General features: G+C 43.6%; 1 protein-coding gene across 4 annotated transcripts in view; it reads right to left on the bottom strand.

Annotated features, from left to right (window-relative positions):
* The window catches only part of RASGRF2 (Ras protein specific guanine nucleotide releasing factor 2), a 259593-nt gene that overhangs the window by 42624 nt on the left and 189592 nt on the right, over nt 1–27377 (bottom strand). For all 4 annotated transcript variants that reach the window (XM_047778205.1, XM_047778206.1, XM_047778207.1 and 1 more), the window contains one exon: nt 1534–1640. In XM_047778205.1, coding sequence (XP_047634161.1) covers nt 1534–1640 — 107 coding nt within the window. The remainder of the gene's footprint in view (nt 1–1533; nt 1641–27377) is intronic.

Genomic DNA, 27377 nt, shown 5'->3' with positions numbered 1-27377 from the left:
ACTGGTGGTGAGGTCCAAATCTCACTTTTCCCAGTTAGTGACCTGTCCTCCCCCTGGGCAGGAGCATTTTAGGAGCCTGGCCCTCGAGGGACTCACTCTGATGAACTGTCATTACCAACAGCCAGACAGTAGACCTGGGATGGCCTCTGAGAGTAGGATGAATGGAGACAAGGGACTTCCTTGTGTTCTCTTGTGTTCCTCTACTTATTAGCGAACTCAGATTTGAGGTTTCCCATGCTCCGTTAAGGGCCTTCCTCTCTCCTGCCAAAGCCCTCCTTTGCAGGGTGCGGGACAGCCAGAGTCCAGGAGGGCCTGCCCTTTCTTTTGACAGTAGGCACACTGTTTGGCACCATTCATGCCTTGAATCAATGAGGCAAAGGGGGCCCTTACTTTATTTTGTGAAATGGTGAAATGGGTATAAATTCTACAAACTTACACTGAAAACACACAAATAGATAACAAGCAGGTGTTCTGTCAGCCTGATGCAATTTAAAAACAGAATTCAGTAGACTCTTGAACACAGGTTTGAACTATATAGGTCCACTGTATATATATATATATATATATATATATATATTTTTTTTTTTTTTTTTGATAGTGAATACTACGGTACTACACAATTTGTGGCTGGTTGAGTCCTCGGAGGCAGAGGAATCACACACACTGTGGAGCCACGGATACAGAGGGCTGACTATAAGTTATACCAGATTTTCCACGGCACAGAAGGTTGGCTCCCCTTACCACCACATTGTTCAAGACAACTGTACCAGAAACCAAAACATCAAAGGGCACATGAGGCAAAGCAGCTCCTGAATCAGGCTGAAAAGACACCCCCTGACAAGATACCAGGGTCTGGGACCAGAATGTTACTTCCTTCTGCGGGGACCTGCTTTTTACCTCCAGGAGGTACCACCCCAGCAGACCCAACTCCACTTACAGAGAGGGCCTTGGGAACCTGTGCTCCCAGGATGGCATGCCACAGTGGCCCTGCTGTGGCTCTAGTGCCCACAGGTGGGTGCTGTTGCCTCAGAGAGGAGGGAAGAGGGAGCTCTGCCACCTCCTTGTCGTGCCCTTTGTAGATTGGAAACAGTGGATGCTGGTTTGCTTTGATCTGTTTGTCCACCCTCCTGATTCTTACCTTCCTCTGCTCCAATTTTAAGGTTCCAAATTCTAACTCCAAAGGATCAGGAGCCATTGTCATGATTTAAAAAGTTGGTTAGGGAAAAAAAATCCTTGCAGAGTTCCCATTGTGGTGCAGCAGAAACAAATCAGACTAGGAACCATGAGGCTGCAAGTTCGATCCCTGGCCTCGCTCAGTGGGTTAAGGATCTGGCGTTGCCCCGAGCTGTGGTGTAGGTCACAGACACGGCTCAGATCTGGTGTTGCTGTGGCTCTGGTGTAGGCTGGTGGCTACAGCTCCACTTAGACCCCTAGCCTGGGAACCTCCATATGCGGCAGGTGCGGCCCTAAAAGGACAAAAGACAAGAAAAAAAAAAAAGTCCTTGCAAGTAAATACCAAGGCCACTGAATTACCTGTGCGTGCTTTGAGACCCAGTGACGGAGGACGTTCAGTACTCGATTGGTGGCCGATCTACGTATAATGAATTCTTTGTCACATGTTCTCTCGGCGTTGTTAAATCCTTAGGAGGAAAAGAAACACATACATGTTGCAGTTAAAGCCAGCCCTCAGGGGCCTGGGAAAGGTCACTTATTTTAGGACATTGGTTCATGAAACTCACAAACGACACATCTTGGCAGAGAGGAGCAAGTGGCTTCAGACTGCCGTGGGTTCTGCTTACTCGCCTATCATACCTTCAGCAGCGAGGCCACCACATAGTTACAGGCACGATTCAATGAATAATGTGGACGTATTTACTGAAGGGCAGCGATGAAAGCTAAAGCTGGTCTAAGGACACTTTCATTTGTGCCTGTCTTGTTATATCACATAGAGCCAAGGAGGAGTATTTGAATCAACATGAGTTTACACTCTGGCTCCAAAGTCATGACATAACCACTAACATTTTCTATATTTGTACATGGATGAGCCCATACCTTGGCTCACAGATGATACAAATATGGAGAAGCAAAATCGCACAGTGGTTAAGAACATGACCTCCACTGCCACACTGTCTGGGTTCAAATCCCTGTCCCCCTGCTGTGCAAGTGATGGCTCCTCTCTGGTGACCGGGGTCCTCAAGTCCTGCATGGGTTATTAAGGATACCAACCTTAGAGGCTTATTTGGAGATGCAGTTAGTTAATACATGTTAATCAAAATGAGAGCTCAATAAATGTTAGCTACCGTTACAACTCAATATTGGGTCTGTGTCTTGGGGCTCTCTCTGTGCCAGCCCGTGTTTCTACCTTGGCCACCGTTTCAGGATTAAGAAACCATTTTCATATTTTTCCACTGACTCTCTATTTTAAAAGATTTTAAATTATAATTAAGGGACATATTTCCTCTAAGAATGAATTCGAGCCTTAAGCAATGTCACTGGCAAACTTCTTGAAAGTTGTCTCTACTCACTGATTTCATTTTGTCTCCTACTCACTCTGCATCCCATTCCAAGCTTCTCGCCCTATCTTACCATCATTAAGGTCACCAGTAACCTCTGTGTCTGTAGAGCTGATAGCTAGCTATCATCTCTCCATAGGAAATCTCATCTCATGATCACCTACAAGAAAATCACTCATGTCATTAGATCCCCAGATTTCTCTGAGCTCTGGCCCCGTATATCCAACTGCTTCTTGATACTTTCCCCTCAGATGTTTCAAAAATCTCATGTGCAAAAGAAAAACCCTTTCCACCAAAAGCCTTTCCACCAAACCTTGCCCTCTTCCAGTGTTTTCTCTCTCTCAGCAAAGGAATACCAATGCCATCCAATTATGTAAGCCCAGACCTTTGGAGTTGTTCTTGGCCCATCTCTCTGCTTCTTCCTGATAATTTCACCTGCTCAATAAGTCTCCACTCTGTCCCTGCCTTTGTATCTACAAAGCCCAAACTGGATTTGAGCTCCAGCAAGCCTCATCTAGTCTACTGACAATAGCCTCCCAAGCATTTTTTCTTTTTTTCTGTCTTTTTGCCTTTTCTTGAGCCACTCCCTTGGCATATGGAGGTTCCCAGGCTAGGGGTCCAATTGGAGCTGTAGCTGCTGGCCTATGCCAGAGCCACAGCAACACGGGATCTGAGCAGCGTCTGCCACCCACACCACAGCTCACGGCAACGCCAGATTCTTAACCCACTGAGAAAGGCCAGGGATGGAACCCGCAACCTCATGGTTCCTAGTCGGATTCATTAACCACTGCGCCATGATGGGAACTCTCCAAGTAGTTTCTTTATCATCACTCCTCCCTCCTAAAATATGGTCACTTTTCTGAACTCAGAAAGATTTTCTTCTTCTTTTTTTGGTCTTTTTAGGGCCACACCCGTGGCATATAGAAATTCCCAGGCTAGGGTTCAAAACAGAGCTGTAGCTGCCAGCCTACGCCACAGCCACAGCGACAGCAGATCCGAGCTGCATCTGTGACCTACACCACAGTTTGCAGCAAGGTCAGGGACTGAACTTGCGTCCTCATCGATGCTAGTCAGATTCGTTTCCGCTGAGCCACAATGGGAACTCCATGAACTCAGAAAGATCTTTCAAAGGGCCAATTAGATGTGTCATTCCCCTGTTTAAAGCCCTTCAATGACTCCTATGATAAATATAAAACTCCTTCACACCCTGCAAGGTCTTCTATGGTTTGGTCCCTAGCTCCCTCTCAGCCTTTTTTGGAGCCGCATTCTTCTCACTATTTCCTCTTCCATTTAAGCTCTCTTATTTTAGTCCCTCATCCTCACCCCAGGGCCTTTGCACATAGTTTCCCAGTTATCACTCTTTTTTTCACTCTTTGGAAGCCAGTCTTACTGCACTTCTCCAAAGAGGCCTGAACCTTCCTGGCTGCGTTGGATAAATTCCCCACTGCACATCTCACAGTAACATGCACATTTACTTTCTGACAGTTGCTACATTTGCAGTTTCACACTTCTGTATGTGACTATCTCATCATGATCTATGTCCTCCATGAAGACAGGAATTGGGTATGTTTTTGCTGAGCACAAACACATACGTGGCGGAGTTCCCATTGCGACTCACTGGTTAACGAATCCGACTAGGAACCCTGAGGTTGCGGGTTCGATCCCTGGCCTTGCTCAGTGGGTTAACGATCCGGCATTGCCGTGAGCGGTGGTATAGGTCACAGATGCAGCTCAGATCCCATGTTGTTGTGGCTCTGGTGTAGGCCAGCGGCTACAGCTCTGATTCAACCCCTAGCCTGGGAACCTCCATATGCCTCGGGAGCAGCCCAGGAAATGGCCGAAAGACAAAAACAAACAAACAAACAAACAAACACATACCTGGCATGTGTGGCAGATGGTGGGCACAAAATACATTTGCTGAATAAGCGTAAGTGAACAGAAGCTTGGAGAGTAGGAACTTAGTGTTTCTTGCATGTGCTCTAAACGTAAGGATGACTGAGTGAAAGACTGAAGGAACAGCCCTCAGAGCTTATGAATGAGTTAGACCAAAAAAGTCCATGAACTTTTAAAGGGCAGAGGCCCCTTCTCCACACTCCTCTTTGAATGGAGACAGGCTTCTTCCACCCTCTAGCAGATACCATCAGAATATGAGGATGTGCTCTGGGCCAGACAAGGTATCTGGAAAAAAAACCTCTTGCTATGAAAAGCTTAGACATTCTGGGTAAAAGATAACAAATATCTTTTTTAAATGCACATCTGAGTTCTCAAGAAAATAAGCCTTGTGTTTCCAGGCCCAAACACACAGAGAGATGTGAAAATCAGAACCAAGCCTCTGAACTAATGCTGGCTGCCCTGAGAGCAGAGGTTACCAGTCTTGGAAATTGGGGATGTGGACTGCAAATCCACACTGTTCAGGAAATGAAGCCCCAGGGCCTTCAGGAAGTGTGGTGACAGAATTAGAACTGAGACTCCCACCTAAAGCTGGAACTCTCAAAAAACCATCCCCTCTGCCCAAGAGAGGATGAGGGAAGAAATTTTCCATTCTGCACAAGGGGACAGTTAAGAAAGGTGACTATCTTAGCCTGGATCTCAGTGAGAGGGAAGAAAAAAAAAGTCTCCCTGAGAATTGATAATACAAGTCCACCTCATGTAGGTTCCACACCACTGGGTCACCCAGGCCAGTGACAACCCTGGATCCCAACAAAAGCTCACACAAAACCTCTCTATGGGGGCCGAGGGGGACAGGACACACACACACATAGTCAACCCTAGCCAATACTGGATTACTAATAAGAAAGCTCCAGAAGAAAAACTCACAACCCCAAGTTACAAAACACACAAGTCTTGCACTACGAACAAGGGTCACCAGATACAAAGGTCAGGAACTCCCCACCTCACCCAACTCCTCCACCACCGCCGAGAATTTCAGAAGCTGGAACTATGCAATAGTTCTAGTTAAAATATCCTAAAATTAGGATGTTTATAAAGACTAAAGATATAAAAGTGGCAACTGAAAACATTCGAAAAGATTGATTTTTTTTTTTTTTATTTTTTCAGAGCTGCACCCTCAGCATAGGGAGGTTCCCAGGTTAGAGGTCTAATCAGAGCTACAGCTGCTGGCCTATACCACAGCCATAGCAACTCAGGATCTGAGCCTTGTCTGTGACCTACACTATAGCTCATGGCAACGCCAGATCCGTAACTCACTGAGTGAGGCCAGGGACCAAACCTGCAACCTCATGTTTCCTAGTTGGATTCATTTCCACTGCACCACAAAGGGAACTCCTGAAAAATATTTTCAAAGTCAAATTTTACAAGAATCACATAAAACATCTTCAAATTAATAGTAGTATTCTTTCAATTATTGCTGAAAAATAGACAAATAGCAATTTAAAAGAGATTACAATAAATAAAAACAGGTTAACCCCAGCTGAATAAAGTAAACTGTAAAGAGATCAGAAAAACAGATCTGAGAAAATTACCCAAATGCAGTACTAAGAGCTAAAGAGATAAAAAACATAAAAAAAGGTGTTAGGAGTTCTCATTGTGGTACAGTGGGTTAAGGATCTAGCATTGTCTCTACAGTGGTGTAGGTTCGATCCCTGGCTCAGCACAGTGGGTTAAGGATCTGGCGTTGCCACAGTTGCAGTGTTAAGTCACAAACTGCAGCTCAGTTCTGATCTCTGGCCCAGGAACTCCATATGCTACAGGGCAGCAAAAAAAAGAAGAAAAAAAAAACAACAAGAAAGAGGATAGAGGCCTTTGATTTTAGAAACACTCTGTCTATTTAAACTACCAAATTTAGAAATTCCCTAAACCAGACACATGAACCTTCTCTCTGAGGGGCAAATCTGCAGTAAGTCTTGATAGATCAAGTTTTATAAATGAAGATGCTGCTCATCCACTAACTGAAATTGCCTTAGTGGGGCTCTCATGTATTAAGACATGTGTAGTCTTGCTGTAATATAGCACATTATGTCCACACTCCCGATCAGACAGCCCACCTCCCCATTTTTCACAAATTTAAAGCTCTAGGAGCAAAGCAACAATTTTCTGCAAATCACCAGATAGCCTCCTTATTACAAGCTGTTATCTAAGCTGGGGGTTGCTTGAGCAATACTTATATCTGAATTTAAACATAAACTATACCACTAATTGGTGGTGATACCCACGTAGAAGCCATTCTGTCCTAGAATCATGGATCCACCCCCAAGGAGTTCTTGTGCCCATTTTTTTGGAAGAGCAAACAGCAAATCTTTGTAGCGCTTTAAACATCTTTCACTGGTCAGGTATGACTGCACAATCAAACTCTACATATACAAGCAGAGTTCATTTTACTAGTTAACATCTGGAATACCCACATCTTTTCAATTTATGCACACTCGCGTTCATCATTGTTGTAGGCACTGGACAAAAGGGCTAATCCGGGCAACAAAAGCCATCTGGAAAAATGATAAGAACCAAATCACCATATGTGTGATTCTATCTTATGGTCCTTCCCCCCAGACACTTTGTCAGTCCATCCCTTAGAGTAATTGGTGGATGCGACATCTCTCTCATTAGCTGTAACTCCTTGGTGCAGGGATCTTATCCTGAGCATCTTTGTACACAGGCACTCAGCAGTTATACTTGTTAACAAAAAGTGCATCACTCCCTGAAAACTATTTGAAAGTATCTGCAGATGCTATACCTGAATTAAGGGCATTCTATCACTATATTACCATGATGATGATGTATTTGAAATCTGTCACAAGAAAGACATACAATAAAGTAATGGGGAGCAAGGCAAGGAAATTTTAAAATAGAGAAAGAGAGGACATTTATTTATTTTTTATTTATTTATTTATTTATTTTGCTCTTTAGGGCCGCACTCAGGCGTATGGAAGTTGCCAGGTTAGGGGTAGAATTGGAGCTATAGCTACCAGCCTATGCCACAGCCACAGGATCTGAGCTGCGCCTAAAATCTACACCATAGCTCAGAGCAACACCGGATCCTTAATCCACTGCCCACTGAGCGAGGCCAGGGGTGGAACCTGCATCCTCATGGATGCTAGTGGGATTCGTTTCCACTGTGCCACAACAGGTACTCGGACATTTTTTATTTTATTCTTCAAATGGTGTGACACTTAGCTAACTTCACTATTTTTAAAGGCCAGTAAAATAATGGCAAGATGGAAATAAGATTACATGTAGGCGACGTGGATTATGGGCTTGTCCAGTTAGAGCTACCCCGAGACTGCCTGAGGACATACTGTCAAAGACAAGGAAGTCTTGAATGGGGTGAGGTATTTTAATATCAAAAGTAGGAGTTCCCACTGTGGCACAGTGGGTTAAGGATCTAGCATTGCCGTAGCTGTGGCTTAGGTCACAGCTACAGCTCGAATTTGATCCCTGTTCTGCCGAAAGAGAAAAAAAAAAGTAGATCACCAAGAAGTGGACCATGGAACTGTCATTAATGCCAACAAAGCATCTTTAGGCCTTCCTCTGACTTTGTGCGTAAAATCAGGAAGAGCCAAAAAGCACAGATAATATTGATGGTCCATGGTGGTCCACGGTGATGCGCCGAGGAAAAGTAAATGCTTATTTTGGGTAACTTTAATCATGCTTCTAGAAACTATTTTTTTGTTGTTGTTGTGTTCTTATCCCCAGGACCTAGCACTGTAGGTGTAAATAAATTTAGGCTTATTGAATGACTGCATTGCCGTCACTTTAGTGGTTATATTGGTAGAGGAATTAGAAAAACTCCATGTTAGTGATGAACTGTTTGTCACTTTACGCAGATGGAACTCAATCTCTCCAATGACATCAATGTTATCCATATACCTTATCCAATAGATATCTTTCTAAAAATTGTGTGCAAGGCAGAAATCATATAATTGGTTTGTACATTTCTGTGCACTCAGATTACAACTGTATTTCGACTCTGGTAGCTGGCATGCAAAGATCACTGATATTTACTGTTGCTTTGTGCCAGGCACTGTGCTAGGAGCTTTGGAAGTGTCTATAATTTAACCCTCACAATAATAACAATTGCCATTTATCACATGCCCACCAAGTACAGGACTATGAGTGATGTGACTTCTTCAATAACAACAGCAACTCTGTTGAGTAAATGTTGTTTTCCTCACTTATGGACAAAGAAATAGGAACTCAGAGAGGTTAAGAAATTGGGCCAAGGTCACAGAGTTTCTAAGTGGCAGAACCAGGACTTGAAGCCGAGGTCTGCCCATTTCCAAAGCCAGAGTCCTTTGAATTACACCTCATGACCTGGATCCAAAATTTACATTTTAAGTTTTACTTGCAAGTTGGTAAACCAATGAGAGAAGATGCTATGTGAATATTTTGGGAAGGTAAGTGCTTTTCTTTAATTCTCTCTTTTAAATTTTGAAAGTGCTAAGAACATAGCGCTGTTATGGCGTTTCATACTGTAATGGATTTGAAACAAAAAGTTTTATCTATCTAACTGGAATTTAAATTTTTTCAAAAATGTACTCTTTCTCCAAATTCATTCCATTTCCTATGTGACCACTGTATGCCCCAGAGCTTTTAAAACTTGCAGTCATGATTTATAAATGGGTAGTGAGATTAATTTAGTGGGTTGTTAACAGCATTTAAACAATGAAATAGATGAAAATTCTCTGAGTAGGTTGTACATAGTGAAAATGAATATTCTTTAGGGAAATTTTGTACCAATTGTGTGTGTGGTGGGGTGGGGGTTGTGTATCCTGCATCAAAATGTAAAATGCATTTCTTAAGAGTGGATTGCAATAAAAAAAAAAGTTTGAAAGTGGCTAAAACAGATAATCTGATTATTAGCGTTAGGTTTCAACCACCTGCATTAATTTCCCAGAAACTCTGGATAACTAAGTGCATTCTTTACTCTGAAACATGTCTGAACGAACAAGCAGAGGTTGCTTCTCCTCTTACTGTCGCTCCCCTTTGGTTTCTGTCACCAAACATCCCCACCCCCACCCCATTCTCCAACCAATCCTCCAGGTTGTTCGCCTCTGCCTCATTCCTCCGTTTCTGATCTGTTCTCCAGCTGACTCCATCCAGTTCTCACGCCCTCTGGCACATAATTCTCTCCTTTTCTATGCATTCCAACCTCCTCCAGTTCCAACATTTTCCCAAATCCCTCATTCCAAGGACCTTACAAGACATTTCCATATTCATGACACATTCTTCTCTCATAAAGAAACATATCCAAAAATCAAATTTATGGATTTTTTTCTTGGTAATACCAGATTCATTTTTTTTTTACTTTTTTATTAACATATAGTTGATTTACAATGTTTCTTCAATTTCTGTTCTACAATAAAGTCACCCAATCACATGTAGTACCCTGTGCTATAAAGTAGGATCCATTGCCCATCCATTCTAAATACAACAGTTTACTTCCAAAAACCCCAAACTGCCCATCCATCCCACTCTCTCCTCCCACCCTTGGGAACCACACATCTGCTCTCTTTGACCATGATCTGTTTCTGTTTCATATATAGGATCATCTGTGCCATATTTTAAATTCCACAAATAAGTGGCATTATATGGTATTTGTCTTTTTCTTTCTGGCTTAATTCACTTAGTATGAGAATCTCTAGTTCCATCCATGTTGCTACAAATGGCATTGTTTTGTCTTTTTTATGGCTGAGTAGTATTCCATTATATATATGTGCCACATCATCTTAATCATATATCTGTCAATGACATTTAGGCTGTTTTCATGTCTTGGCTATTGTGAATAGCACTGTGATGACTATCGGGGTGCACTCATCCTTTGGAATGAATGTTTTGTCTAGATACACACCCAGGAGTGGGATTGCTGGGTCATATGGTAGTTCTATATTTAGTTTTCTGAGGTACCTCCATACTGTTTTCCATAGTAGTTGCACCAATTTACATTCCCACCAACAGTGAAGGAGGGTTCCTTTTTCTCCACACCCTCTCCAGCATTTGTCATTTGTTGACTAGTTAATGATGGCCATTCTGACTGGTGTGAGGTGGTTCCTCATTGTACAATGTTTTGATTTGTATTTCGCTAATCATGAGTGATACTGAGATTTTTTCATGTGCCTGTTGACTACCTGTATATCTTCTTTGGATAAATGTCTATTTAGGTCTTTGGCCATTCTTCAATTGGGTTGTTTGTTTTTTTGTTTGTGAGTTGTCTAAATATTTTGGAGATAAGGTCCTCTTCTGTTGCATTCTCTGCAAAGATTTTCTCCTATTCCATGGGTTGTCTTTTCATTTTTTTTTTTGTTTTTTTATGGTTTCCTTTGCTGAGCAAATGCTTTCGAGTTTAATTGGGTCCCAATGGTTTATTTTGGTCTTTATTGTCATTACTCTAGGAGGTGGATCAAACAAGATGTTGCTGTGATTTATGTGAGAGTGTTCTGCCTATTTTTTTCTCTAGGAGTTTTATAGTATCTGGCCTTATATTTAGGCCTATAATCCATTTTTCATTTATTTTTGTGTACGGTGTTAGAGAGAAATTTATGTTTTTTTGCTCCCAAGCTCATCCCCATCCTAATTTTCTGGTTAAGGAACAACCATGGTTTCAGCTCCTCAGGTGGCAAACCTCATTCTTCTCTATCTCTCCTTGGTTTTTCCCATTTGGTCAACAAATGCTACTCACTTTTTTGGTAGGGTCTGTCAGATTGATCACTTCTCTAGTCTCCTGCTACAACCCTAAGTCTAGGTACCTCCCCCATGGGTTGCAGCTTTTGTCTCCAAATGTTCCTCCTTTCTCATTTCTCTCTGTTCTTCTGTTCTTCCTCCATCCATAATTCAATTATTCAATAAATATCTTTAGAGCACTTACTATGTTCCAGATTTTGTGCAGGTGCTGGATGAACAAAAAGGGTGGAATCCCTGCTCTCATGGAGTTTGCTCTTTAAATGGCAAGAAGACAGCCTTCAAACAAGTCACACACCCAAAACGTATAATTTGAAATCCTGCAAATGAGCAAGGTGCTATCTATTCAAGAGTAATCTCAATTGTCCTTCTAATTACTGCTCCAACAGCAGTACTTCTTTTTTTTTTTTTAATTGAAGTATAGTTAATGTCAATGTTGTGTTAGTTTCAGGGATACACCAAAGTGATTCAGTTGTACGTATACATTTTTTTTCCAGATTCTTTTCCCTTACAGGTTATTAAAAGATATTGTGTAGAGTTCCCTTGGCTACACAGTAGGTCCTTGATTATCTATCTTATGTAGAGTAGTGTGTCTATGTTAATCCCAAATGCCTAATTTATCCCCCTCCACTTTTCCATCTGGTAACCATAAGTTTGTTTTCTATGTCTGTAAATCTGTTTCTATTTTGCAAATAAGTTCATGTGTATCATTTCATTAGATTCCACATATAAGTGACATCACATGATATTTGTCTTTCTCTGTCTGGCTCATTTCACTGAGTATGATAATTTCTAGGTCCATCCATGTAGCACTGAGTACTCCTAATATCTACCTATTGTCCACTGAACCAAATCTAGAATATTTTCCTTCACATGGAAAGGATAGCTGCCTTTACTAGCTAATAAACTGAAAAAAAAACCCCACAGGTTAATGAAGATGAGCAGATTTGCATATACACTGTAATGAACATCATGATAACAGTATTCACTGAATCTTTGAACTGATATACTCTTGAGAGATGACCCAGAATAATAGCTACAATGAAAGAAAACAAATGTTAGTCTTAATAGGGTAGGCTATCTGGCATAGGAATCTACTAGTATATTCAATTACTCCCATTTTAATGGACTTTTAGTTGGCAATCTTCTGTTTGCAAAAGGGACAGAACACTCAATTCAAAATGGTTTGGAGTAAAAAGGGGATTAGTATTTTCTATATCTGGAGATAGTTCTAGATTCAGATCCTGTTTGATTCAGAGGCACATGTTAGCCTGGTCTGTGTCTATTTCTCTTCTGTACTTTGATTCTGCTCTCATTGCCAGGTAGTGAAAATAGGTAAGGCCATGCTAGTCTTATGACTTCACATCATACCATCCAGAGAATAAGGATAATTATTTCTGGTAACTTCCACTAAAGATAAAGAAATTTGTAACCAAGAAGTCCTCCAAAAAATCTTTGCATTGGAGTTTCCGTTGTGCTCAGCAGAAATGAATCTGACTAGGCTCCATGAGGATGCGGATCTGATCCCTGGCCTGGTTCAGTGGGTTAAAGATCCAGCGTTGCTGTGAGCTGTGGTGTAGGGTGCAGACGAGGCTTGGATCTGGCATTGCTGTGGCTGTGGTATAAGTCAGCAGCTGTAGCTCCGATTAGACCCCTAGCCTGGGAACCTCCAAATGCCGTGAGTGCGGCCCTAAAAAGACAAAAAAAAAAAAAAAAAAGAACAAAAAACAAAACAAAACAAAAAACCCAAAAGTCTTTGCATTTCACTGGCCCGAAGTGCATCATACCCCTTCCTCAGACTCATTACTATGGCAATGGTTGGAGAAGGTGTCAGAAATAGCAAGGAGATGTGTGCACATACACGTGTGTGTGTATGTGTGTGTGTGTGTGTGTGTGTGTGTGTGTGTGTGTGAGGGGGGTAAGCTTCCACTCAAAGCACATGGCTAAAAATGTGAAGAGGCAGTTTTTCAAAGATGTTATATGGCAAGGCAATACTGAAGCAATGAACAAATGCTGCATGGTATGGTTGTTTTTTTTTAACTTCTCTATAAGTGTGTCCTTATCCTTGAGTTGTTAAGTTCTTATTTTAACCTGAGATTTTTCTCTAAGTGCAATCAACTATAAAAATGAAATACCACATCATTGTAGAATGAGGAAAAGAAGCTCAGCAGGTCTATCATTATTTGTGATGAAAAATACTTGTCAAATGGCAAAATCAATATCTTCCCTCTGCTTTCACCTTTCAAGAAAATCAGTAATTAAGATGGTTAGCTGAATTGTTTCTATGGATTTTTAAAAATAGGTGCTATTTAGATTTTGAAGAAATTATTATACACCAAGTTTAAAATAAAAGTTATTGGGAACCATTGGGTGTTATTTCTTTTTTTAATCTTTTTCTTCTTTTCCTTTTCTTTCTTCTTCTTCTTTTTTTTTTAATGGCTGCACCTGTGGGGTCAGGGGTCAGATTGGAGCTGCCAATGCCACAGCCATAGATAGCAACACCAGATCTAAGCTGCATTTGCAACCTACACCACGGCTTGTGGCAAATGATGGATCCCTAACCCACTGAGCAAGGCCAGGGATCAAACCTGCGTCCTCATGGACACTGTCAGGTTCTTAACTTACTGAGCCACAACGGGAACTCCATGGGTGTGACTTCTTTTAATCCTCGCAATTACATAAAACACATTTCTTGTTTTTACAGATGAGGAAACTAAGGCTCTGAGAAGTCCAATAGCAACCTAAGGGCACAGATGGTAAAAACAGAACTGGGGTTTATGGCAAGACCATCGGATTCTCAAATCCAGGCTCTTCCCACTGAAACATCCTGTCTGAATGCCTATCCATGAGAAGCACTGGCTGGCCCTGTTTACTGCTGAGTAAGCTCCAACCCTCCCATCACTGCTGTCATCAGCTTCTGCGCTGGTCTAAAGCTGCAGTAAGGACATACCACCAAAACAGAGGGCAACACTGCCTTCTGCTGAAGTAGAATGGGGCCCTTTGAGGAGTCAGTGAGAAGTGAAGCCACAGAGTTAATGAATTTAAAGCACTTTTTAAGAAAACTGCAAAGGCAAGAAGGAAAGGAACAGGCCAGAAACAAAAAAGTGAAACGGGTTTGTGGGAGACAATAACTTGAACTGGTTTGAAAATCAAAATATGGAAATCTATAAAAAACCAAGAAATCTAATAATCATGGTAACACTTTCTGGACAGCAAAACCAGTATTACCCAGGCCTTTGAAAATACAGTAACTGTTCTAGAAATGGTTAACATAAAGAACACCAGAAAAAAAGGAACAGACTTCCAATTTTCTGACTATTATCTTTTATGCCCACATAACCAATTATTCCAAAAAAGGAAAGATGGACATTTTTCTGTGCATCAGTCTGAATTCTCTGATGGGCATCCGCTCCCCCTTGTAGATAAGAGATGCCTACCCAGCCTGATGAGGAAAAATATTCGCATTCTTGCATCAGGGAAATTTTCCCTATAAACCAAAATAATAATAATTTTCTAAATTGTTCTGTACTTCTTTCTACACAATCCCACACACATCTAGACATGCTTTTCTGTGGGGGTAGGGGCAGGACGATGAGTGATAGGTTTTGCCTTGGGAAGTGTGTATAAAGTGTGTACAAAGTTGTAAAGGAGCACACACCTGTGTGTACAAGGAGGCGGGGACGGGCCCCACATTAGCGGAACTATTCTGAAGAAGCCATAGCTGAGAATTTGAGAGCTGGGGAGGGGGATAAACACAGGCCATTTTAACCCCCTTAATGGTGAACATATAAGAATGTGTACAAACTGCTCCAATGTATCAAAGCAAGAGATTTTGCCACTAGAAAATGAAACACACCTTGGGAGGGAGGGTGAAAGCCACAGAATACAAAGGCAGCCCATTTTATCAGACACAAAACATTTACCGGCGTCTTTGCGTCAATCACTTTCAGAGGAACTGGGGTGCAGTGGTGGACAAGGAAAACTAATTAGCTGCTTAAAGGAACTTAACATTCTACTGGGGGAGGCACAAATAATAAATAATACATCACATCAGTGATAGTATTAGCTATAAACAAATGAAGAAGGTAAATTCAGATAATGAAACGAAGAGCTATACAGAAAGTAAACAGAAGTTTCTGTCGTGGCACAGTGGAAACAAATCCAACTAGGAACCATGAGGTTGCGGGTTCGATCCCTGGCCTTGCTCAGTGGGTTAAGGATCTGGTGTTGCCATGAGCTGTGGTGTAGGTCACAGACTTGGCTTGGATCCCAAGCTGTGGCTGTGGTGTAGGCTGGCAGCTGTAGCTCCAATGAGACCCCTAGCCTGGGAACCTCCATATGCTGCAGGTGTGGCCCTAAAAAGCAAAAAAAAAAAAAAAGGAAAGAAAGTAAATAGGCTATTGTGTGTGTGGTGAAAGAGAGACAGAGACAGGGCATTTGCTGGGCTAGGCTTTGTTGGGAAGTCCTTTGTAAGGAGAGGATGATGACAGGTGAGTTGGGATTTGAACAATGAAAAGGATACGGTCATATTAGGATTTGAGGGAAGATTATTTCAAGCAGAGCAGTGAATGAAATGGCCATGAGACAGCTCGGCATGACTGGGGGCCAGAAAGCAGCCCCGGTGTGGTTGGGGCCCAGCACACAGGCAGGCAGGAAAAGGGAGACGAAGTTGGGGAGTGAGGAAGACCAGTGAACATCTCTGAAACCAAGCGAAAGAGCTGGATTTTATTCTCTGATATCAAGAAGCCACCAGAGGGTTTTGCAGAAACCATGGCCTCATTGACACTACGAACAGGTTACTCTGGCCGCCTTGGGTAAGGTGGGCTGGAGGGGGCCAAAGTGGACTGGGAGAGACCAGGTATGGGGCAGTGGTCCAGGGGATGCGGGTTGGACAAAGGTTGTGGCAGGAGTATGAGAATTGTTGGAGATACATAGGCTAAAACTAGCTGGGGGATCTGTACTGAACTGGAGCGTTCCCCCAAATTCATGCTCACTCAAAACCTCCCAGTACTACTTTATGTGGAAACAAGGTCTTTGCAGATGTAATCAAGTTAAGATGTCAAACTGGATGAAGGAAGGTCCTACACCCAATGACTGGTATGGTTCCAAGAAGAGGCAAATTTGGGAGTTCCCGTCATGGTGCAGTGGTTAACAAATCTGACTAGGAACCATGAGATTGTGGGTTCAATCCCTGACCTTGCTCAGTGGGTTAAGGATCTGGTATTGCCATGAGCTGTGGTGTAGGTCTCAGATGAGGCTCGGATCTCGTGTGGCTGTGGTGTAGGCTGGCAGCTACAGCATCGATTAGACCCCTAGCCTGGGAACCTCCATATGCCACTGGAGCGGCCCTAGAAAAGACAAAAAGGCCAAAAAAAAAAAAAAAAAGAGGCAAATTTGGATACAGACACACCCAGAGGAAGAAGGCCCTGTGACAACAGAGGCAGAGAATTATGCTGCCATAGGCCAGGCACACCAAGGATGGCCAGCAACCACCAGAAGCTGGAAGAGGCCAGGCAGACTCCTCTTACACCTTCAGAGAACACAGCCCCGCTGCCACCTTAATTTCAGGTTTCTAGCCCCCAGAACTGTGAAAGAACACATTTCTGCTGTTTTTAGCCACCCATTTGAGATAATTTACTAGAGCAGCCCTAGGTAACTAATACACGGTCTAAAGGAAAGGGAGGACTTAGGAAAGGCTCCACTGTTTGGGGCTTGAGCAGCTGGGTAAAGATGAGGATGATGCCATTTCCTGAAACTGGGAAGGGGTAAGTCTGGGGAGGAAAATCAAGAATTTGGCTTTAGGAGTTACCACTGTGGTGCAATCCAACTGCAGTGGCTCAGGTCACCGCAGAGGCATGCGTTTGATCCCCAGCCTGGTGCAGTGGATTAAAGCATCTGGGGTTGCCATAGGTTGCAGCTGGAACTTGGCTTCAACTCCTGTCCTGGGAAATTCCATTTGCCACAGGTGTGGCCATAAAAATACAAAAAATACAAAAAAAAAAAAAAGAATTTGGTTTTAAACTGAAAGATGTCTTTCTTTTCCTCCATTCTTTTAAAAAATTTTTATCATAGTTGATTTATAATGTTCTGTCAATTTCTGCTGTAAAGTGATTCAATCATATATATACATATATATGTGTGTGTGTGTGTATACATATAAATATTCTTTTTCTCACATTATCTGCCATCATTTTCCATCACAAGTGATTAGATACAGTTCCCTGTGCTATACAGCAGTATCTCATTGCTTATATACTCTAAATGCAATAGTTTGCATCTACTAACTCCAAACTCCCAGTCCTTCCCTTTCCCTCCCCCTTCTCCTTGGCAACCACAAGTCTGCTCTCCATGTCCATAAGTTTGTTTCTTTTCTGCAGATAGGTTCATTTGTGCCATATATTAGATTCCTGAAAGATGCCTCTTTCAAACACATAAGTGGAAATATCCGTGAGGCTCTTAGACATAACAACCTGAAACTCACACAGAAAGGTTCCTACTAGAAATGTAAACTGGAGAGCATTGGGTATTTATGTAGTACTTAGCATCGTAAGACTGCATGAGCTTACTTGGGTAGAGAATTTATATGGGGGAAAGGGCTAGGGAAAGCTGTGGTCCCATGACCAGCTGAGATTTGGTAGAAGAGGAGCCAGCAAAGGAGACAGAAAAAGGGGGGAGGGTAAGGACAACCAGGCATGGGTGGTGTCGTGGAGACAAAGAGGACACGTGTTTCAACAAGGAGGATGCAACCGGCTGCACCAAATGCTGCAGAGAGGCTGACTGGGATGACGGCTTTGGCTTTGGCAGGATGGAGGTCACAGGTGACCTAGAGAAGAGTCATTTCAGAGTGAAAGTCCAAGAGAACAAGCTAAGGGAAATAGGTGATAAAGTGGAGACACTGACTATGGATAACTCAAGATTTTCTGCCTTGAAAGCAAGCAGCAGGAATTCCCTGGTGGCTTAGCAGTTAAGGATCTGCTGTTGTCACTGCTGAGACTCAGGTTATTGCTGTGATGTGGGTTTGATCCCTGGTCTGGGAACTTCTTCATGCTGTGGGCACAGCCAAAAAAAAAAGAAAGCAAGTAGCAAAAGGAAGCAGAGAAGCAGACATGCTGGCGTCATGGGGAAAGAACTGAGGACGAGGGAGGAAAGGAGAGTAAGCATGTGAGAGCAGTTCTGGAGCATGTGGAGAGGAAGGGCTTAACCCAACAGCAGGGCAGGGATGATTCTCCCAGAAGCACTGGGAGAAGGCAGAGCGTGAATCCAAGTGCACTGGGCTGGTGAAGCCAGTGGAGGAGACAGGTTACCCTTTGTGTTTTCTCGGTGAAGGAGGAGGGAAGCTCATCATCGAGTATGGAGAGGGATGAGGGGATCTAAAGAGAAATCCTGGCATGTAGGGAAGCGACTTTGCTATGGCTGCCTGGCAGCACAGGACGCCCATTTGGGAATGTGAAGATATAAAGGGAGTCTCGGCAGCACAATTCTGCTGGCCTCTCCAGGGAGCAGCTCCACTCTGCGTGAACACTGGCTCCATCTGATCCTGCCTATGTTCAGTTACGGCCCTGGCTGGTGCAGGCTCCATGCCTTTGATCACACTATCAGAACTGGCCAAGCCTTCTGCTTGTCCCTGGGTGCCCTGGAGGCGGCCAAAGAGAGGCGGAGGGTCAGAACGCAGCCTGCAGCTGCTCTAGTGGCCTTTCATTTAAAAAGCTGTGTCTGCTTTGAAACTTACAGACAAATGCAGGGAGGAGACCATCACTGCCATCCAACTGTGTACTCAAGTGTGCCGTTTAAAGACCCCTGCCAGGATTTCTGATTCTGAGCAGCTTGCTGTATATTCTACTCCAGTGAATTTGTTTAACAGCAGTGACGGATGGATGATGCAACCCGGGTCCCTTGCGGCAACAAGTTTGTGTCCCTCACCTTAGCTACTGAGAGCAGCATCAAACAACTCACACTGATGATGAGGGCGCAACATGGCAACACGCTCGGCGCACACTGCCGGGTGGTCTGACCAATTGCCCCAGCCACCTGCTAGAGACTGCAATCACCTCATGAGGGAGACCAGGAGGCTTGCACCCTTCCTCGAAGTCTCTCTGCCACTCCTTCCCCACTCTCCTCCTTACCCCCTGGAGAAAGCAGCACATGGGATAGAAGAAACAATAGACTGGGGAGTTTTTAATGGGCTTATCTCACTGAGTGGCCTTGGAAAAGTCTCTTTGTCTCTCCGGGTCTCAGTTTCCTCTTTGGTATCATGCAGAACTTATCTAGACACCTGCCTTTCTTCAGGGTCTCCTGGGATAAAGCTCAGGTCTCCCACTATGAGTCTGAACCCCCGACATCATCAATTACCATCATCACCCATCTTTCCTCGAGCCCTTCAATCTGCATGGATCCCTCCCCTACACTCATGAAGGCTTTTCTTCAAGGCTGCCACTCCCTCACATGTGATGATGGAGGCTTTGTCTTTCTTGCTTAGCCTAGGTGCCCCTAGAATATTTGTAAATAGGCAAAGGCTTTCAGCAGGAAGAATAACATGTCACCAGGCCCCCAGAAATCCACTGGTGCTCTAGTCCTGAGTGCTTCGAGTGAAGTTGGGCACCCCCAGGTCCATACGTCTGATGGCATCTGTGACTTTACACAAGGCACCCTTATGACCATAACCCCATCTCTTTTCTTCTGTGGTTCAGTGACACTGAGATGTATCAAGTGGCCCCGTGTGGCACAGTCAGAGTCAGGTCAGACTGTCAGAAAGGATGATGGAGCTCAGAAAAGGCAAGTTGCCAGAAGCAAGAAGGAATCTGAACTGGTGCCTAGAAGAAGTCCTAGGGCTTTGGGGAAGGTGTAAGTCACAGGGTCTGGACAAATTAGCAGAGATCTGGACCCGCCTCAGGAGTCGCCGTAAACAGAGTAGGGTTCACACGAGCATCTCTGTGGACTGGCCAAAGCTTCTGCTGCTGCAGCAGAGACACCTAGGACCAGCCAGTGGGGCCTTGATATAGCTAAAAACATGATATTTGACCAGCAGGCTAGTGAAGACAGGGAAACACGCAGCTGGAATCCTTCGAAATATTCCCAAGAAAGTCTCTGAAAGACGGACTTTCCAATGATCATCCCTATTGGAGGCAAGGTAGAGGAGGGAGTTCTAAAATTGGCTTAATTCAAGTATAAGAAGAAATCAGGCCTCACTCTGAGATCCCATGCTGGAGGCCTGGGACACTGGGTTACATTTCCACCCTTCATGCAAAGGGCCTTAGAGGCAGTGAGGACACAATCTGTTTATTTATTTATTTTTGCTTTTTCGGGCCGCAGCCGCAGCACATGGAAATTCCCAGGCTAGGGGTGAATAGGAGCTGCAGCCACCGGCCTGTGCCATGGCCACAGCAACACGGGATCCAAGCCATGTCTGGGATCTACACCATGGCTCACGGCAACACCAGATTCTTTAACCCACCAAGCAAGGTCAGGGATCGAACCTGTGTCCTCATGGATACTAGTCGGGTTCCTTTCTGCTGAGCTGCAATGGGAACTCCTAATTGTTTATATATATATATATATTTTTTTTAATTCCAGATTTTTTATTCACTTTATCGCTGTGGATAAATATATTAACACAGTCCCGTTTATTGGAAGACGTTGGTATTTCCTGAGTCAGGAGGTTCCTGAACCTCCCTGCCTTGGAATTTACCACACTTCTCCTCCCATCCCATCCTCCCCAGGGTCGGTAACCACAAGACCTGAGGTAATGTAAAGTATTTTTGCTTTAGCAACTGAGGACTCAGGAGAGAGGTTTGTACACAGCTGTGAAACCTTCAGGCCCAGGAAAACACCCTCCACACAAAGGCCTGGTTGCACTGCGCCCCGTTCTTGGAGGGCCCTCCATACCCTGGCTGGGAATCTACGTCTCTGCAAAGTGTTTCAGGAAAAATCTATCTGTAGCATTTCAGTGGAAGATGGCTGCTCAATGCTGAAAACTTTCAAACAGATTACTAACAGTTCTTTTTTTTTTTTTTTTTTTTTTGCTTTTTAGGGCTGCACCCACAGCATATGAATGTTCCCAGGTTAGGGGTCCAATTGGAACTACAACTGCTGGCCTACACCACAGCCACAGCAACGTGAGATCCAAGCCACATCTGCGACCTACACCACAGCTCACGGCAACGCCGGATCCTTAACCCACCGAGTGAGGCCCGGGATCGAACCCACAACCTCATGGTTCCTAGTTGGATTCGCTTCTGAGGCACCACAACGGAAACTCTAAGATTACTAACAATTCTTTTTTTTTTTTTTTTGTCTTTTTGCTATTTCTTTGGGCCACTTCTGCGGCATATGGAGGTTCCCAGGCTAGGGGTCTAATCGGAGTTGTAGCCACAGGCCTACGCCAGAGCCACAGCAACGCGGGATCCGAGCCGCATCTGCAACCTACACCACAGCCCACGGCAACGTCGGATCGTTAACCCACTGAGCAAGGGCAGGGACCAAACCCACAACCTCATGGTTCCTAGTCGGATTCGTTAACCACTGCGCCATGACGGGAACTCCTACTAACAATTCTTAAAATGTGTTTGAGAGCTTCAGAGCTCCTCTTCACCCTACCCAGACACCTTCACCTCACCTACACAGGACTTCAGCTGCCACTTAGGAACTTCATAGGCAAACTCTTCCATCCAGAATCCATATTTTGCTGATCAGGCCAACGTTTGCTAATTGGTATGCAAACTGCCAGAAGGTACCAGAAGGGCCCTAAGAATTCCATTCCCTAAGTCCACGTTACTGTCACTATTCATCAGGCTAGAGTAAATCCTTTTTTAAAACCACAAATTCTGAAAGTATGTTCTTTTCAACCTCCCAAGAAATGATTCAACAGTCTAAAAATGATTCAACAGTCTACCAGATACTTATGCAAAAATATGTTCTACCAAATCAGGTCAAAGTATGTGGTTAATATAAATATGAACTAACAAACCATACCAATTCCTAAATTTCACGAAGATTGGGCCTTTTTATTTTTTTGTCATTAAACGTGGCCCAATCTTAAGGGCAGACACCTTAATTCATCCAATGACTAAGTGTGGCGTGAAGTCGTTTTGGTTTGAGAAATAATTTTCCAAAGGTAAACTAACTTCTTGGACTTGAGGTTCTATTGAAAGCCTGTAAAATATACTAACATGTGGAGAAAAATGTGCATGTTGCTAAGAAGCTGCCTGTCCTGAAGGAGAGAAGATTGCCCTCTGCTTGTCTCTCAAATTCAAGCTAGCAAGTCTGTCTCACTCTTCAGAGATAGGAGGCCTCTGGGTTAAAAGGTCTAGGGAAATATGTCATAGTGAACGCATCATTCTGAGTTAAACCATTATGATTATGATTTTTTTTTTTTGGTCTTTTTGCTATTTCTTGGGCCGCTTCTGCGGCATTTGGAGGTTCCCAGGCTAGGGGTCGAATCGGAGCTGTAGCCACTGGCCTACACCAGAGCCACAGCAACGTGGGATCGTTAACCCACTGAGCAAGGGCAGGGACCGAACCTGCAACCTCATGGTTCCTAGTTGGATTTGTTAACCACTGCGCCACGACGGGAACCCCTGATTATGATTATTTTATAGCTAACATTCACTCAGTGCTTAATGCCAGGGATTAAAATCATTTAAGCTTTCCAGCAATCCTATAACTAAGTTATCCCCACTTTACAGAAAATAATAATTATTAAATAATAGCAATATATTAATTTAAATAATAATAATATAATCATAATAGAAATTATTTATATAGTGTTCATTATATGCCTGCCACTGTTCCAGTACTTTATACTCATTGAACCCTCACATTAACCTCATGAGGTAGCAGAGTTTTTGCATCCACAGTGTCATCAGCACCCATTCACGTCAACTACAGCTAAGACTACAGCCATCATAGGTTCTAATTTCCCCATCTTACAAGAGTTCCCCAATGAGCAGACACGTTCTGGTGCCATCAGCCAAGGCCAGCTCTTTGATTATACAGCATCTCCTGTTGGGACACACAATGCATCGGTGCTTCCCAGGGTCACAAAAAAAGCAATGCTTATTCTTAGCACAGGACTTGATGTGCACACATATCCACATAACCGGGGTCCCACAAGGATGCTCTAATTGCATGTTTCTTTTGTAGCTTGGCCACATACTGCACAAACATTGCTTGGCTTGAAGATACTTTAAATGAGTGAGTTTGGTGGTCAAGAAAGGTGGGTTTAAATTTGTGAGAACACCTTATATGCCTAAGGACTGTCTCATTTTTGCATATTCTTCCAGGATGCTCATTTGTAACTTCATATGAATTAAGATGATTAAAAATGAACTTTTTTTTTCTTTTTTGGCTGAACTGTGGCATATGGAAGTTCCCAGGCCAGTGATCCAATTGGAGCCACCACAGAAACAATGCCAGATCCTTAACCTGATGCGCCACAGCAGGAATTCCAAAAAGGAACTTTATTTTTTCGCTTTTGAGGGCCATACCCCGGGCACATAGAGGTTCCCAGGCTAGGGGTCCAATTGGAGCTGTAGCTGCCGGCCTACGCCAGAGCCACAGCAGCCAGATCCAAGCCATGTCTGCGACCTACACCATAGCTCATGGCAACGCCAGATCCTTAACCCACTGAGTGAGGCCGGGGATCAAACCGGCAACCTCATGGTTCCTAGTCAAATTCATTTCGGCTGCGCCACGATGGGAACTCCAGGAACATTTTTAATAAGCATAACTGACTATATGTAAAAGTCTAAGATGGAGAGGTTTTCCTTCATGTCCTCGGGCTGGAAGGCTCAAAAGCAGAAAAATTCTGCATTTCCCAGGCTCTTCTGCAGCTCAGGTTCTGAACGTAAAGTAGGCATCTGCTCAGGGTCTGTACTGTGGGAACGAGACAAAGGCTATTATCCACCGCAGCAGCCACGTCTCCTGCTATGGCCATGGAGGCCAGCAGTGTCCCAGCCCAGAGAGACAGCCTCCGCAGAGGCAGGCAGCAGTTTCCTAATCACTCATGTGGTGAAGTCAAGGTCCTCTTGGGTGGGCAGTTTCCATGGAGATCTTCTGCTTTCCTACCATCCAAGGACAGCAGCAGCCCCAGGTAGCTCACTTCTCCCTGGTGTTTCCTTGAAGCCCAGCCTTAAGCCTATTTCTTCCCCTGTACCCCATTTGCTGTAAGAAATCTCTTCCCAAGTAAAGCCCATGATTTATTCCTTACAACCAAATTTTCATGGGTAACAGAGAGCAAGGGTCCAAGGACAAATATCCAGGAATTAGGTCACGATGCTCGGTATTTGCAAATCAGAAACCAGGAGCGACCTTTCCCATCTGAAGTCAGAGGCAGATGAGGGGGACAGGACCTGAACAAGTCTTGACATTCAATTAAAACAACACATTCCACATTCAGAGGGGGCCAGAGGCTCTTTAGTTTTGTTATGCTGAAACCTGCCTTCTAACAGACCTTCATAATTTCTTTCGTTTCTTTTCTTTTCTTTTCTTTTTTTTCGTCTTTCTAGGGCCGCACCCATGGCATATAGACATTTTCAGGCTAAGGGAGTTCCTGTCGTGGCACAGCGGAAATACATCCGACTAGGAGCCCTGAGATTTCGGGTCAATCCCTGGCCTCGCTCACTGGATTACGGATCTGGCATTGCCATGAGCTGTGGTGTAGGTCGCAGATGAAGTTCAGATCTGGCATTGCTGTGGCTGTGGTGTAGGCCGCTCTGATTAGTCCCCTAGCCTGAGAACCTCCATATGCTGCTGGTGCAGTGCTAAAAAGACAAAAAAAACAAAAGAAGTTTTCAGGCTAGGGGGTCAAATCAGCGCTAGAGCTGCTGGCCTACACCACAGCCACAGCAACTCAGGATCCAAGCTATGTCTATAACCTACACCACAGCTCATAGCAATGCTGGATCCTTAACCCACTGAGCGAGACCAGGGATTGAACGCCTGTCCTCATGGACACTAGTCCGATTTGTTACTGCTGAGCCACAACGGGAACTCCCCAGACCTTCCCAGTTTCTAGGTAAACACATGACTGATCAAAATTGCCTTCCACATATGCCAAAAGGAAGGAAGGAAAGGGAAGGAGGGGAGAGAAAGAGAGAATCTCAGTAGAATTAAGGAGACTTCACACAGAAGCTTCTGTCTACACAGAGGACAATACTGGTGAGTCAGGCACTCTTGAACCCATCTTTAGAAGACAGCCGGGATGAGTTTTTAAAAAACCTGTCTCTGGGAGTTCCCGTCGTGGCTCAGTGGTTAATGAATCTGACTAGGAACCATGATGTTGCAGGTTCAATCCCTGGCCTTGCTCAGTGGGTTAAGGATCTGGCATTGCCATGAGCTGTGGTGTAGGTTGCAGACTTGGCTTGGATCCTGAGTTGCTATGGCTGTGGTGTAGGCCAGCAGCTGTAGCTCTGATTCGACCCCTAGCCTGGGAACCTCCATATGCCGCAGGATTGGCCCCAGAAAAGGCAAAAAACCAAAAAAATTAAAAAATTAAAAAAAATTAACAACCTGTCTCTGTTTGCTTGGCAGAACCTGAAAATGAAACCATTCTCATTTAAATGAAAATCAAACCACTGCAAAGGATCATTCTATAGATTCAGAGAAAAAGACTGATCAACTAAAGGAAGGAATTTAAATAACAGATGATAATGCATATTGGACTCCGGCAAGGAGTCCACTGGTGCTGATAATGCTCATAGTAATTGATAATCTTCGTTATAAGGATTTTAATAAGGCATCAAGTTATTTGCGCACAATTCATATATGGGAATCATTGTATGCAAGATGGAGAGAGGCTACAGTAGGGACAAAACAGTATTTACTGTTTGTTATATTTGTCCAAGAGGTTCTCTCCAGCTATATACCTTCAGTAAGTTTGGCAAACTGGAAAATCCTATGACCAATAAAGAGCCCATCCTCCTGAGGGGGTACATTTTTACCTCTGGCTCCTGAAGATTCTAAGAGCCAGCTCTCACACTCTGCTCCAAGGTCGAGGATTTAATGGCATCTCAATCATGCAGTGAGGCCATTCACTAGAGCTATTCTCCTTTATCAGTCCAGAGAAAAGGCTATTTTCTTTCAAGATCACACCTTGGAAATACTCTCTGATGAGGGAAATGAAGCCAAATCAGCAGATCAGGGCACCAGCCATTATGTGGCCCTTTTTCTCAGTCTGACCAATTCTGTCACCAGCAGGTTAATTTTTAGTTCTATGAAAGCCTGCTTATGTATCAGTAATGCCATTGGTTTTGTACTTTACTAACTTATTCTCTTGGGAAGAAGCCGTAGGCAATTAAATGATGATCCCAAGATGGAATCTGAATTGGGTCCTTGACCCATGTGAGTCTCAGATCTCAGGATGGGAATGTAATGATCACAGCAGACAACTGGCAACAAATGCCCTCTTCTTAGCCTAAAAAAATCTTCCAAAGGCATGGACCATTCCTTATAAGCATTGGATGAATTCACCTACTTGAGCCGAGGTTAGATATTATGAGAACTTTTAAAGAATGCAGGAAAGAAATACATACAATCAAAGGCTCCTTTCTTACCCACCTCTGACAGCACAGTCCCCAACATTTGGTTTCAGATATTCCAGCACAGAGGATGCTATCAAGCTTCCTTCAGAGTTCTAACTAGACTTTTCCTTACAATAAGATGGCTGGGAAAGAGTTCAAAAAGAACTCACCCAACCCACCTCAACTTTTGCTCTAGAGGGAAGAGTTCAAAGTGCCGAGGTACTTATAAAACTCTCTAAGCATTGTTCTTAGCTGGACTACTACTAGAGTCACAAAGAAAATAATTTTTTTTCCCTGAAAAGTAATAATATGAGGACAAAATGGCTAAGCTGGAAACAACAGAAACAAGAACAAAAGAAAGCAGATGTAATTTTTAACAGGTTTACTGAGATATAATTTCCATGCCATGAAAGTCACCCATTTTAAGTGTATAATTCAGTTAAGGGCATAATTCGGTGATATTTAGCAAATTTACAGGGTTGTGCAACCACAATCACAATCTAATTACAGAACATTTCCGTTCCCCCAAAATATCCCTGGTGTCAATTTGCAGTCATTCTCTGTTCCCATCCCCAAGCCAGGCAAGCATGAGTCTGCTTTCTGCCAGCAGAGATTTACTTTTCTGAACATTCAGAGGAATGGAATCATACTGCGTATGGTCTTTTGCATCTGGTTTCTTTCACTTAACACAGGAGTCAGCAAAGTACCTGCTGCCTGT

This window comes from Phacochoerus africanus, chromosome 4 (assembly GCF_016906955.1).
Source record: "Phacochoerus africanus isolate WHEZ1 chromosome 4, ROS_Pafr_v1, whole genome shotgun sequence".
Classification (NCBI taxonomy): domain Eukaryota; kingdom Metazoa; phylum Chordata; class Mammalia; order Artiodactyla; family Suidae; genus Phacochoerus; species Phacochoerus africanus.
This window is presented reverse-complemented; position numbering and strand designations above follow the sequence as displayed.